The following is a 12,401-nucleotide window of genomic DNA, read 5'->3' on the forward strand; positions in this document are numbered from 1 at the left end:
AACTCTTTTTACAATTTTGTTTTGTATAATTATAATTATACATAATTTATGCAAAACCTAGTGTCACCCAAATCCAGTAAAGTTTTTCTGAACATAAAACATACAATGAAGATCTTATATAAACACAATTACAATGTCTTGAATAAAAGTAATTTGTTCGTCTGATCTACTTGTTCATTACAAAATTATGTGGATGAAAACCACACCAAAACATAATGACTGAAACTTAAAAGAATGTGGCACCTCCATCAGAACCGAGTCCCCATACGTCTTTCTTTTGTTGTGTCATGACAACGGACTGACCCTGAGCAGCTGCTGACTGAGCAGCGGTGGGAGCAACTCCAGGTGGGGGAGGCTGCACGGAGGAATTACATAGCATGACTACAAAGTAAGTCAGGGAGATCCTGGAGTTGAACTATAACTTATAAATCACAATCGAAAGAGTCATGCATTTAAAACCAAGTATACGTCAGTAAGCGCTTTTCTAATGAACGCACCACAGGTGCTGATGCCTCGGTGGAGATGCCAAAGCTACTTTTATACACACATGATGAACATTTTTGCATTAATTAATTTTGCTGCATGCAAACTCAAAGAGTGCGTAATGATCGACCATGATTGTTGTTAAAAACGACCAATGCCAAAAGTTCAAGTCTAAAATTAATGGCTACATCAGCAGAGCTAGAGCCTTGCAGCTCTCTTCTCACTCTTGCAGCTAGCGTTCTAGTGCAGAGCTAACTACTAAGTAGAGTAGCAACACTCGGAAGCTTCGTTGTCAAATAAAAACCAAGAAGATTAAACTTACGTAGTTATACACCTGGCCTTTATTCGAGGTTGATCCTTGAGCAGCTGTAGTAGTCTACACACACACACTATCGTATACCTCGCTTGCGCATGTGCACCGAGGCATAATGAAAGCACCGCAGTTGCTGATGCCTCGGTGGATGTGTCGAAGTTACATAATACTATTGCACATGATATCATGATGAACATTTTTAGCTGCATACATGCATACAGGCTAATCACAAAGAGTTAGAAATTACTATTTTGGCTGCTTCTAGCAGTACAGCTAGCATAATTTGCAGTCTTTTTCTCACTCTTACTGCTAGTATAGTCGTATAGCCGGTACTTTTCGGGGGACAAAACATTCGTGGTTGAGCAATATTTAGCAATTACTTTGTGAATAGGTAAAGGTAGGCAAGGTCGCTTCATTCGTAAATATTTGTGGTCTGAGCTCAACCACCAAAACCACGAATATTTTGTACCCCGAAAATTACCAGCTATACGGTACTTTGTGCGAACTATTATTATGATGTTAAGAACAATTCTGAAGAGACTGCATCATAACTGCAAGTAAAACTCGAGAAAGAAGCTTTCATTTTGGAAATCATTAAGAAATGTGGCTACCTATAGAAGATCTTATTATGCCTTGGTGTGCATGTGCAGTCGAGGTATATGGTGTGTTTGTGTGTGTGTCTGTCTGTCTGTGTAGACTGCTGCAGCTGCTCAAGGATCAATGAAGTGCAAGTAAGAAAACCTACAGGCTTCTAGTCATGGATTTTAATTCATGGAATAATGCTTGGTTCTCGAGTTATGCCTAGTTTTGCTTATTTGCAGCAAAACTTGTCCATGGAATGTTGCTATTCTACTTAGCTCTGCACTAGAACAGTAGCTGCAAGAGTGAGAAGAGAGATGCAAGGCTCTAATGATGCAGTAGCCATTAATTTAGACTTTCGGTGGTTGCGCTAAGGGAAGTTCCACTGTATATATACATCATTATACATGGAGTATTACATTTACCGGGATACTGGTCGGTTTGTTTAGGTTAAATCTGGCTCCCTGTTCATAGACCCCAGAAACTTGTTGCCCTTGCACTGCTGGTGGCTGGTAAACTGACGACACTGGAGCAGCCACATCTGGGGCGACATATACTGCAGGGACAACAGGGTATGAATAAACACAGGAGATTACAACTCTGTTAACAGAATGGTTGGTATATGCCACATGCTACTGAATGAATTGTGGAAAGTTACTATTGCAACCCACCAGTATATCGCTTGCCAATCATGCTTTTTGCTACTCAAAATGGTTACACGGAACGTGCGTTCATAAATTGACCGGAAAAGGGCGATATGTTTAATCTCTGCAGCATTTCATTACTAATGAAAGCACGTGCTGATGCTTCGGTGGAGATGCCAAAGCTACATAACATAAAGCTACTAATAGCATTTATTCAGTCATGATGAACTTTAATTTTTGCAAAATTTTAATTTTGCTGCGTGCAAACTCAAAGAGTGGGTAATGATCGACCATGATGGTTGTTAAAAACGATCAATGCCAAAAGTTCAAGTCTAAAATTAATGGCTGCCATTAGCAGAGCCTTGCAGCTCTCTTCTCACTCTTGCAGCTAGCGTTTTAGTGCAGAGCTAACTACTAAGTAGAGTAGCAACACTCGGTAAACAAGTTTGGCTACGTGCTCTTCTAAAAAGGCTGCAATGGCATTCCACGTAAGCAAAACTAGGCATAACTCGAGAACGAAGCATTATTTTGCAAATCCACGAATTAAAATATGACTAGAAGCCTATAGAAACTCTTACTTGCACTTGATTCATCCTTGAGCAGCTGTAGCAGTCTACACAGACACACACACACACAAACACTACCGTATACCTCGCTTGCGCATGCGCACCGAGGCATAATTAATCAATAAGACTTCTTACTGTAAAAGTATGTGTTGCTACAAAGGCGCCATTTTTTCCTTTATTTTTAAATGCTGACAGCTTGTACATTAATGGTACGAGCTGTAGGGTACAATATTAAATTTGACACACAAGAGTGAAGTATTCCATACAAACTATGTAAACATACATGTAGTCGGTTGGGGCTGTTGCACATAGGGTGGTGGGGGGCCTCCATACTGTGGAGGGTAACCTTGTGTTGGGTACGCTGGTTGCTGAGTTGGGTAAGCTGGTTGCTGAGTCGGGTAAGCTGGTTGCTTGGGGTATCCAGCTCCAGAGCTACTCTTAACTGAATAGAAAAGGGATCTCATCAATAGTACATGCATCACACACAGACATGCAGACACCATTAGTACAACCAGTAAGTTGTACATAGGATTGACAGTGCAGTTGTGTGTGTTTACATAGATATAGGATATAGAGTAGTCATATCGCATATCGATCAGATACTCGAAAATGTGATTTATAATAATAAGTCTACGTACCTGTTGAGCTTTTTTTCTTTCCGAAGAGAGGCATCACTGAAAATTCTACTCTGATCTATATATATTTATAAGGCCTAGTGCAAATATGAGGTCTGGCTCGACCCAGAGATAAAGTAAGGAAATTACTAAATTACTCTATTACTCTGCTCGACCAAAGCCAGATCTTTTATACAGTGCATAGATACTGTAATTTAAGTACAGTGGCAGTATACTCCGAGTATACAACGCTAACACAGGACATGATGTAATGATATCAGAACTATAACTTACACGTGACTCTTTCCCTTATGATGCAACTTTTGAGGCGTGGCTTAAACCATTAACTTTTTAGGGGCGTAGCTGGATGTATGCAGAAAAAAGAAGAAGTGTACACTGCACTGTGTGAAACAAGGTGACTTTCTGCAATTTTATCTAGTCTACCCATCCATAGATACTAATTTATAGTAGGTCTACCTAACATATTTATCTTGTATCATAGATGTCAGGCATAATAGCAGACATTGAGGAAGTTTATGCAGCTACTTCTGATGCTCGCGGCAAGTGGCGCAACATTCTATTTTCTTTGGAGGTCACCACAGCTACAATCAACAGCATAGGTGTTGCAGGGAAAAACAATCCTGATATCTGCTATCGAGAAGGGTTAGTGGAGTGGTTGAAAGGTGGGCAGAGAATCTGGAAAGATGTGGTTGAGGCGTTGTCCACTCCTACTGTGGGTTATGAAGGTATTGCAAAGGCGATAGAGAAATTGCATATCCAGTCGGCGGCTGATGATACTGCTGACAAGACGTCCATTGACAACCCACTTGGTTAGTGCAAAGGGTCATGACAAATGACAGCCACCACTAAGGTTATTTAGTGTACATTGCATGTACTCTACATGTACATACAATAATTATTGCAATTAATTTTTTACTTAGAAGCTGCATCACCAGAACAATTATTGGAGTCGGCAGTGGAGGAGCCAGAGCTGGACGCAGAGATCACGAAAGACGTAAGTGTCAGATAGGATTGGGCGATTAATTATTCTGGAATGAAATTAATATTGTATTATAGGCACTGCGAAAATAATTTAATGAGTTGCACATGCGTAACAGCTCAGAATACACCCAGGGCAGTAAATCTGTAAAGTAATTAAGCATTTTTGTATTATCAGTATCTAATAATAGGTGTTATGTTCACACCAATTTTCATTAATGGACAAAGGTACCGGATTTATGACTACTCACGTATTAGATGTAGCATGAGACCGAGTGTGGTATAATTATACAGGCACAAGCCTGAGGGCGAGTTTCTCATTTATATTGTGACGACACAAATTATATGCCTCTCATTATTTACAGAAGGTTACTGTTGTTACCTTGACAACGTATAATAATAACAGTTGACACATGCAGGTTGCAACTTTTGTGTTTAACTTTCAGGTGTCATCTACGGTGGAAATGCCGTTGAGACCTCCACTCACCCTAAAATGGAGAAAAGGAAAAAAGCAAACACCAAACAAGATGTCTGGCCCTATACAAATTGTTCTCATTGGTGAAGATGTGTACATTGGTGGAGGATACACGGGTATTTTCAACGATAGTGACGACTCTACAGTAATGAAGATTGACGTCCAGCGAGATCAATGCTCCAAATTACCAGAGTACACTGCAAAATGGTTTGGTATGACTACACTCGAAAGCAAACTCGTGGTGGCAGGAGGATTCGATACTAAAAGGCGTAAACCAACCAACGAGATTGGTGTTTTCGACTCAGGAAAATGGACGAATCCATACCCAGCTATGCGCAGCACCCGTCAGACACCCACTGCGGTCTCATTCAACAATCATATCATTGTTGCTGGTGGACGTGACGATCAAGACAGGCGTATTTCGTCTGTGGAAGTGTTAAACGTAGCATCAAGAAGATGGCACACTGCTCAGTCTATACCTAGCCCACGATCACGAATGAAACCAGCTGTTATCGGTAACGTCCTCTATCTGACGGGAGGTGTGGATCACAGCGGCTCTCCAGCCAAGACAGTGCACTATGCCGACCTTGATGAGCTTGTTGAGAAAGCAGTTTCCAGCCAGGATGCACCCAGCATTTGGCAAGCACTCAAAGATACTCCACTCGATTTTTCTGCTCCTCTTAAAGTCGGAAAGTCGCTACTGGCCATTGGAGGACGTGATGGCATAAATTCGAAGCCAGCTATCTATCTCTACTTGCCAGAATCCAAGAAGTGGGTGCTTGCGGGAGACCTTCCTACTGCTCGATACAGTGGTACGTCCTTAGCACTTCCAAATGGAGAGATCATACTTGCTGGAGGCCAGACTGGTACCAGTACATCGACATACATCAGTACCATTAACTTTTTCTCCATTACTAAATCGTATTAACTGATTCGTGCACAAGAAAGCTTTGTCGTGTGCATCATGCTAGTTAGATGGCATAACCGTTTAGACATAAAAAGACTTATTTAATAGAAATCTATGTTCTGTAATAGTTGTCTGCCTAAAATAATGTTTACAGATCTCACAGCATTATAATTAATTATGGCAGGTTGCAAAAAAGGTTTTGACTTCAATTGACTTACATGTACAATGTAGCAAAGATTCATGAAGTTATAGCTTCGTCAACTCTACTGCTTTGCAAAGCTACTTGAGGCTGGACAACTTATTATTCAGCCTACAGCATGCACAATCATCTTGTGCTATGCAAAGTTCGCGAAGCTACAAAGCTTTTCTTTGCAATGTAACGTAATTGTATCCAATAGTCACATTAACGTTATTCACAGATACACACAATGAACAAATGATTAATACTGGCACTGAGGTAAAAATAGCACAAATAATTATGCACTTCACAGGCTCCAAATAATTGTAACATGTATACACACAACGAAAAGACATTCAGGTACGAGAATCAACCCTCAATATGGATTAAAAAAATGTGGCACCACCATTTGATCCAAGTCCTAATTCGTCTCTCCTCTGCTGTGACATTGAAACCGACTGACCTTGAGCAGCTGCTGTTTGAATTGAAGTTGGGGCCACTCCGGGTGGGGGAGGCTGCAGGGAGAACAAAGTGGATATGTCAGTCACTGGTAGCCAGAATGAAAACTACGAAGCCTTTGCAATTAGTGCAGCTACATGTATATAGACCTCACTTGACTGTGTATGTGCTATACGGTATTTATAATGGCACTGTTATACAGTATAATCGTTTACAGGGATGTTTGCTGGCCTGTTTGAGTCGAATCTGGCGCCCTGATCATATATTCCACTGACTTGCTGTCCAGGGACCACTGATGGTTGCTGCACTGAAGCAACTGGCGCAGCAGTGCTTTGCTGATCATTTGCTGCATGAATGAAATCGCATAATTATACTGAAGCTGGCTATCATTAAAGAACGGTGCCAATTGTATAAATTCTCTAAATGTATAAGCAACGTAGCCAAAGTCATATACTGAAGTGGCTATTTATAGTACTTCAATGCTCTCACCTAATCCACCAAGGGCAGCTGCAGCTAGTAGACCGCCACCGTATCCATATCCGTATCCATATCCGTATCCATATCCATATCCATATCCATAAGGTGTTGCCAGAGCAAGGTAAGCCAGGTCCTCATTATTGATTCCAGATCCTCGGGGCTGTGCAGTCTGTTGAACAACTTGTTGTTGAACTGTGGAGAGTTTATCAATGTTTTATAATTATTGTACCAACCAAGTATAACTTACCAGGGGGTTGTTGTGTTGGGTTAACCTGATATGGTGGTGGTGGGCCATTGGGTTGAGACTGTGGGTACGGCTGCTGGGGGTACGAATACTGTCCAGGGGGTTGCTGAGTGGGGTACGGTTGATGTGTGGGGTACTGTTGCTGCGTGGGGTAAGCTGATACTTGTGGAGGGTACGCTTGCTGAGGGTTAACTGGTGGCTGAGTAGGATAGGCTTGTTGCTTAGGGTACCCACTTCCAGATCCTCCTGTAAAAATATACAACTCAATAGATATATCTAGATGTCATTGAAGTAGTACTAGCACTAGATATTTACCGCCTGAACTCTTCTTTTTTCCAAAGAGAGGCATCTAGATCTAGCTGGTAGGGTTAGGATAGACTTATCTAGATCGGGTTGTAGGTAACTGGTGCTTTTACCTCAGCTTTTTATTACAAACTCAGCTGTTTATTTGTGGAAGAAATGGACCACGCCTTAACGTAATTATGCATCATGTGGGCTGTTGGCATGGTAGCAAAATCTGGTAATGATCGATGAAAAGCCCAGGACAAGGTGGGTGGGGCTGCTTGCAACAGCACACTGAGCGAGCTTGATCAGCCTACACCTAGCTACCTACTTCAAAGTTGGAAAATGAGCAGGACTGAAGGGTTTAACTTACCAAGATTGCCGTAAGTCTTCCTGATCACAAAAAAGTATAGACTCTAAGCTGCTATAAAATACTAATTGTCTACTGTAGTGTAGACTTTACACATTTTTTTGAGCAAATTGACTTAGTCACTAGTGATGAACTAGCACTGTACTGTAGCAGCTAACATGCTAAAGTATTTACCATTCAACTTTGTTTCTGTCAACGTTAGAACATCCCATACAAGGCTGACAAGCCCTCAATCTATCAAGGTCCACCCAGCTGTGACTAAACCATCCAGGGCAGATGTAAGCAACCTGAGAACTAAGCAGCACAGAAGATCTGTATCTGAGCCGTCATACACCGCATATTTGTAAGGACATAGCTACCTAGCTGGAGAGTAATAGTAGCTATCTCTACAACTGCTACCCTAACCCTACAGTGCATTGAACCCTCTCAAAGTGCTGCGGCCATCAGTCTATGAGCACTATCAGTCTCATACGTGTCCACAATTAATATTATGACTGCATGTACTCCTACAGAGGAGCACCTCGTCAAGACATCCCTCATCACGTTTATCGTGATGCTGCTATGTTTGATGATGTGTTCGACAAGCAGGGAAAACTCCTTCAATCAAGAGATACTCCAAAAATCACAAATCCCTTACACAGCCTAGGCTACAGCAGGTACACTGTATAATGGGGAATGTTTGTGTTGTTGGTGGTTCTGCTTGGTAATGAAGTATACGTACTGTAGATCTAGGCTACTAACAAACAGTGATCAATGTTGCACGATTGTTTGCTTTTAATTGTAGCTTACATGATCCACACTGTCGAAAATTGTTCTTGAATAACAAATCTTTGCGATCTCACCTTATGGATCTGGGCTTGGTATGTTTGGTTAATTTGTAACTGCAGAAAAAATTAATTTTGGGTAATTTTTAGATCACAGGTGACCTAAAAGTTGTAGCTTCAACTAATGAGCAGCGACAGAAGATACGGGCCCATGAGTTACTTGAGAGGAAGGAGACACTTCTTTTTAAACTAGAGACGCAGGAGCAACAAAGAATCCAGCGGTTACAGAGAGCACCAAGACAACTTCCGTCCAAGTACCTTGACAGCATGCTCAAGTCAGAAAAGAGAATGGAGAGAGCGGAGGTTGTACAACAAATGAAAATGGACAAAATTATTCAAGCTCAAGAGGTATAATTCAGCACGTCATGTGTGATATTATAATTCATGGTTGGTACGTATGAAACCTGTATGTATTTTTTATTCAGCGAAAAGAGGAGCTGGCTGATAAGAAAAGGTTGGCTCAACAGAAAAAGATGAAGCAAGCCACTGAGGAAGCAAAACTGTTTGAGCAAGCAAAGAGAAATGCAGCAAGACACAGGCAAGAGTGTGCTGAACTGGCTGCATATGAAAGGCAGTATGGAAAGGTACGACACATCTATATGTACATGCAGTGTATTTATAACTGATAAGCACATCGACGTAACAATGCTTTCGATCTGTCATATCACAGTTTGGTCGACAATTGGCCATTTGGCATAGGGACTCTGATAGAATCCACAACAGGTAATTTAAGCTCCTAGAACATCATTTTTGTATGGAATGCCGTGATTAACTTTGTTTTCCACTTGTAGAATGATCTTGATGGAGCGCACATGCTGGTCAAAACAAAAAGAGCAAAAGCAAACAGAGGTGGTGTAAACGACATTACCTTCTTATGCAGTCTGTGTAAATGTTACTCACACTCATCATGTAGGACCATCCACGCCATGCCGCCAAATTGTCACCGACTGAAAGTAGTGCACCTTCAACGCCCAGTCAACATTCTAATCAGCCTCAAATACAAAAGGAAAGTGTCCCGGTTCCTGGTGAGCTAGCCCCTCAAACTGATAGTGAAGAATTAGCCATACCAGTTAATGTTGAAGAAGACAGTAAAGAGAAATCCACTAGTCCGGCACTATCAGAAGTAACAAAGGACATCGCTCAAATTGAAGAGAAAAGCTGGGAAATTGACACAACAGCAGCAACTGCAGCTTCTAAAAGTGATGTTGACATCAAACCAACTACGTACAGTTTGCAAGAGGTTGAAGAAAGCATAACAAACCTGGCAATCCAAGATGAGAAGGCAGAGAATGTTTTTGTGACTGTTCTGGATCGTGATCAAAGTGATGCACAACTTACTACCATCTTCGTTGATGCTCTACAAAGGTGCTACAGTAATTTGTCTTATAATTAGGACACTTGTATGACAGTATAACATAATTATGCAGAATGGATTACCAGGGTCGTGGGTTTGTCAGCATTGATGATTTCACTCAACTGCTTAATTCACGAGATCTGGGATTACAGCTAAATGAGAATGAGCTCCTGTACATAGCTGAACAAGTGGATCCAGGAAATGGATGGGTGCCATTCGTGCCTGTAGCTCAACAACTGCCAGAGTTTTTGGTAGCTATGTACAATCAGCGAGCGGAACTACAAACAGTGAGTGTGTCATCCTCTGACGTTTTCATTCAAATTGATCAATAAACTTGTTTGAAACACAGCAACAATATGGCGCCTACATGGAAGATCAGTGGTGTCAAATGTACCTCCTCTCCGGGGTCACTTACTACAACAAGCTAACTGGAGAAATATTAACAGGCGGACGACCAGAAGATTTCAGGCCACATCTGAAGGTACGTTCAAGACGATTAGTTTTAGTGTGGTGAATGCTACCAGCCTTTATTCTAAGGCCTGACATCGAGGCTATGGGAATTTCCTAAATACATTAGCTAGAGGTTACAATTTGGAATTTTTGTACATGTAATTTCGCATGTATCAATAAATTCTCCACGTTGATTTAAAAGCAACTAGCGTAAGCTTACTAATACATCACTGGACGCATGAATAATAACGGCATGACCAGAAAAGAGACTTTAGCCTCGAGGACACGACATGACCAACAGTGGGCGTTTTCCTCTGAGCTGTGTGCAACTAAGACAATTTGGCATTAATTTGCACTCTGCGCTCATACTTTCTTTGAACCCTTTGTTTTTAATTCCTGGATTCCACTCGACTGCATGAGTAAATCTACATGTGTGCATGTATTGTGCGTTTGTGTTTTATCAATAGTGAAAACATTTTCAGGAAGATCCATTTGAAGAATCAATTGTGGACTTTTTCGAGACAGCTGATACAGACAAGGATGGAGTCATTAACATCAACAATTTCTATTCGGTAACATTTCTTACTCAGTAAGTCAAAAGTCAACATAATTATATGCAGCTGCTAGTGTCACCAATGGTGAGCACACGTATCTACAGCAACCAAATGGAGGATCTCCTGACATTGTTTCAGGAGAGTAGTGAAAATGGTCTTGCAACACTGGAAACCTTTGCCCCAATAGTCAAGATATTGCTGGTTATGATCTACCAAAATGCTTACCCAGATGTAGTAAGTTTCTTAGAGAGAGTATCGAACGTACATAGGCATACTGTGCATCAGATATATGCAGAGAGTAATGTGACTTCCTGTATCTGTCATGGGCTTGGAATTTGCACACTGACCAATCCAAGTGTGTGTGATGTACACCTGATGCAAGTATACCTACGTTTGACACACTCTCTCTCTCTTGATTCTACTGCATACATCTGCTGCGACAGAGAAACTTATACCAACTATGTACATGTATAGCCCTTAAAAGCTGAACCAATCATCATGATTTTCGTGCTTGCAGCTATATATGCGGTATACATTGTACATATTCACTAATCTATTACCCTAATTTACTTAGGAGGAATGGATCGAGTTAGACTCCAGAAAATGTGGTACGTTTCTCTTCAACAAAGACACTGGTGAGACCTATGTGCAGAAGCTCTCTGAGACTGGAGAAGCAACCGATACTGAAGAGAGAGCCAAGCAATCTGCTACGACAGGAAGCTCAAAAGTGAGTTCAGTTAAACATCTGAGAATCATGAATCTTTGTACGGTCACCCAGTAATACGTACGTCTGCACGATGCACATGCACAATCAACTACCGTATTATATAATAGCGGGTAACATTCGTGGGGTAAAAAATTTGTTTCTCAAACGATGCTTTTCGTGAGTAAACATTAGACTTAATTGCCTGCACTGCATTGCATGCTTCGTTTAAACCATGCCTACGTTTTTGTGGGAAAATACTTAGTGGAGGTCAGCTTGCCTATGAAAATAACTAAACGCAAATGGAACGCTATACTTCTCGTAAACTGCTACGATCTGTCAGTAAAATCCAGCGTATTTTGTCAACAAACGCTTTACGTTTATGTGCATAATTATTATGTTGATTCACTGCTACTATACTAGTGTTAATAATTTGTGGCTCTTTGATTTGAGCAAATCTATAATTTCAGAGGGCCGTACAAATTCGTTCATCCACAAGTCAACCTGAGAGTGAATACACTGGCATTGGTATAGTACCAGATGAAACAGATGAAGGAACCAGTGTTCCTCAAGGCAGGGTGGCTCCTCAAGAGCAGTCTGTAGAAACACCAGCTGAGGCAAAATCAGAGGAGAAATTACACAACAAAGAAGCATCAACTGGCCAAACACTTGAAGGCAAAGAAGTAACACTTACCCTTGTTAACTAAGAAGACAAGCATCTTTTGCTTATAAAATGTACATGTATATAGACCCTTGTACAATAGTTTTGATTGATTATTTTCTCGCACCCAGACGTGCATTTATATACCAGGATGTCCACGTACAACTGTGTAATTATAGTGTGTAACACTAGAATTTTTTTTAAAAAACCAGTATAAATTGAAGCACTGAAGTCAGTGAAGTGTAAATGACACCCGGCGCATTAG

General features: G+C 41.0%; 4 protein-coding genes across 5 annotated transcripts; 2 read left to right on the forward strand and 2 right to left on the reverse strand.

Moving 5' to 3' along the window:
- Positions 1 to 82: 82 nt before the first annotated feature.
- Positions 83 to 3,415, reverse strand: LOC135343703 (DAZ-associated protein 2-like). Its single transcript, XM_064540699.1, has 5 exons — positions 3,369 to 3,415; positions 3,224 to 3,318; positions 2,869 to 3,027; positions 1,801 to 1,931; positions 83 to 355 (listed from the first exon to the last, which is right to left on the reverse strand). The coding sequence occupies exons 2-5, from the start codon at positions 3,255 to 3,257 to the stop codon at positions 227 to 229; spliced, it is 453 nt and encodes a 150-aa protein (XP_064396769.1). The 5' UTR covers positions 3,258 to 3,318; positions 3,369 to 3,415; the 3' UTR covers positions 83 to 226.
- Positions 3,416 to 3,473: 58 nt separating this feature from the next.
- LOC135343691 (kelch-like protein 18) lies at positions 3,474 to 5,740 on the forward strand. Its single transcript, XM_064540674.1, has 4 exons — positions 3,474 to 3,614; positions 3,702 to 4,029; positions 4,141 to 4,214; positions 4,645 to 5,740. Exons 2-4 carry the CDS (start codon positions 3,702 to 3,704, stop codon positions 5,599 to 5,601), a joined length of 1,359 nt encoding a protein of 452 aa, XP_064396744.1. The 5' UTR covers positions 3,474 to 3,614; the 3' UTR covers positions 5,602 to 5,740.
- Positions 5,741 to 6,002: 262 nt separating this feature from the next.
- Positions 6,003 to 7,420, reverse strand: LOC135343698 (calcium-binding protein P-like). Its single transcript, XM_064540682.1, has 5 exons — positions 7,254 to 7,420; positions 6,942 to 7,184; positions 6,707 to 6,886; positions 6,433 to 6,563; positions 6,003 to 6,273 (listed from the first exon to the last, which is right to left on the reverse strand). Exons 1-5 carry the CDS (start codon positions 7,285 to 7,287, stop codon positions 6,145 to 6,147), a joined length of 717 nt encoding a protein of 238 aa, XP_064396752.1. The 5' UTR covers positions 7,288 to 7,420; the 3' UTR covers positions 6,003 to 6,144.
- A 41-nt stretch (positions 7,421 to 7,461) lies between these two features.
- On the forward strand, positions 7,462 to 12,367 carry LOC135343685 (uncharacterized). 2 transcript variants are annotated; one of them, XM_064540664.1, is made up of 15 exons: positions 7,462 to 7,603; positions 7,793 to 7,933; positions 8,103 to 8,246; positions 8,375 to 8,450; positions 8,505 to 8,762; positions 8,840 to 8,998; positions 9,085 to 9,137; positions 9,206 to 9,263; positions 9,328 to 9,779; positions 9,842 to 10,055; positions 10,118 to 10,249; positions 10,701 to 10,790; positions 10,839 to 11,006; positions 11,347 to 11,499; positions 11,946 to 12,367. In XM_064540664.1, the coding sequence occupies exons 1-15, from the start codon at positions 7,566 to 7,568 to the stop codon at positions 12,180 to 12,182; spliced, it is 2,373 nt and encodes a 790-aa protein (XP_064396734.1). In that variant the 5' UTR covers positions 7,462 to 7,565; the 3' UTR covers positions 12,183 to 12,367. The 2 variants fall into 2 exon arrangements, with proteins under 2 accessions (XP_064396734.1, XP_064396735.1); XM_064540665.1 differs by lacking the exon at positions 7,462 to 7,603 and having other exon boundaries at positions 8,003 to 8,246.
- The last annotated feature ends 34 nt before the right edge of the window (positions 12,368 to 12,401 follow it).

The sequence above is a fragment of the Halichondria panicea genome, chromosome 11, assembly GCF_963675165.1.
Source record: "Halichondria panicea chromosome 11, odHalPani1.1, whole genome shotgun sequence".
NCBI lineage: Eukaryota > Metazoa > Porifera > Demospongiae > Suberitida > Halichondriidae > Halichondria > Halichondria panicea.

Coding starts and splice junctions, on each gene's coding strand:
- LOC135343703 (XM_064540699.1), bottom strand. CDS start 3,257: ATGCCTCTCTTCGGAAAGAAAAAAAGCTCAACAG. Junction 3,028..3,223: donor AAAGAAAAAAAGCTCAACAG/GTACGTAGACTT, acceptor TTTTCTATTCAG/TTAAGAGTAGCTCTGGAGCT. Junction 356..1,800: donor ACAAACCGACCAGTATCCCG/GTAAATGTAATA, acceptor TCCTCCGTGCAG/CCTCCCCCACCTGGAGTTGC.
- LOC135343691 (XM_064540674.1), top strand. CDS start 3,702: ATGTCAGGCATAATAGCAGACATTGAGGAAGTTTATGCAGCTACTTCT. Junction 4,030..4,140: donor GTCCATTGACAACCCACTTG/GTTAGTGCAAAG, acceptor TTTTTTACTTAG/AAGCTGCATCACCAGAACAA. Junction 4,215..4,644: donor ACGCAGAGATCACGAAAGAC/GTAAGTGTCAGA, acceptor TTTAACTTTCAG/GTGTCATCTACGGTGGAAAT.
- LOC135343698 (XM_064540682.1), bottom strand. CDS start 7,287: ATGCCTCTCTTTGGAAAAAAGAAGAGTTCAGGCG. Junction 6,564..6,706: donor AGCTGCCCTTGGTGGATTAG/GTGAGAGCATTG, acceptor TCATTCATGCAG/CAAATGATCAGCAAAGCACT. Junction 6,274..6,432: donor ACAGGCCAGCAAACATCCCT/GTAAACGATTAT, acceptor TTCTCCCTGCAG/CCTCCCCCACCCGGAGTGGC.
- LOC135343685 (XM_064540664.1), top strand. CDS start 7,566: ATGAGCAGGACTGAAGGGTTTAACTTACCAAGATTGCC. Junction 9,138..9,205: donor TCTGATAGAATCCACAACAG/GTAATTTAAGCT, acceptor TTCCACTTGTAG/AATGATCTTGATGGAGCGCA. Junction 11,500..11,945: donor CTACGACAGGAAGCTCAAAA/GTGAGTTCAGTT, acceptor CTATAATTTCAG/AGGGCCGTACAAATTCGTTC.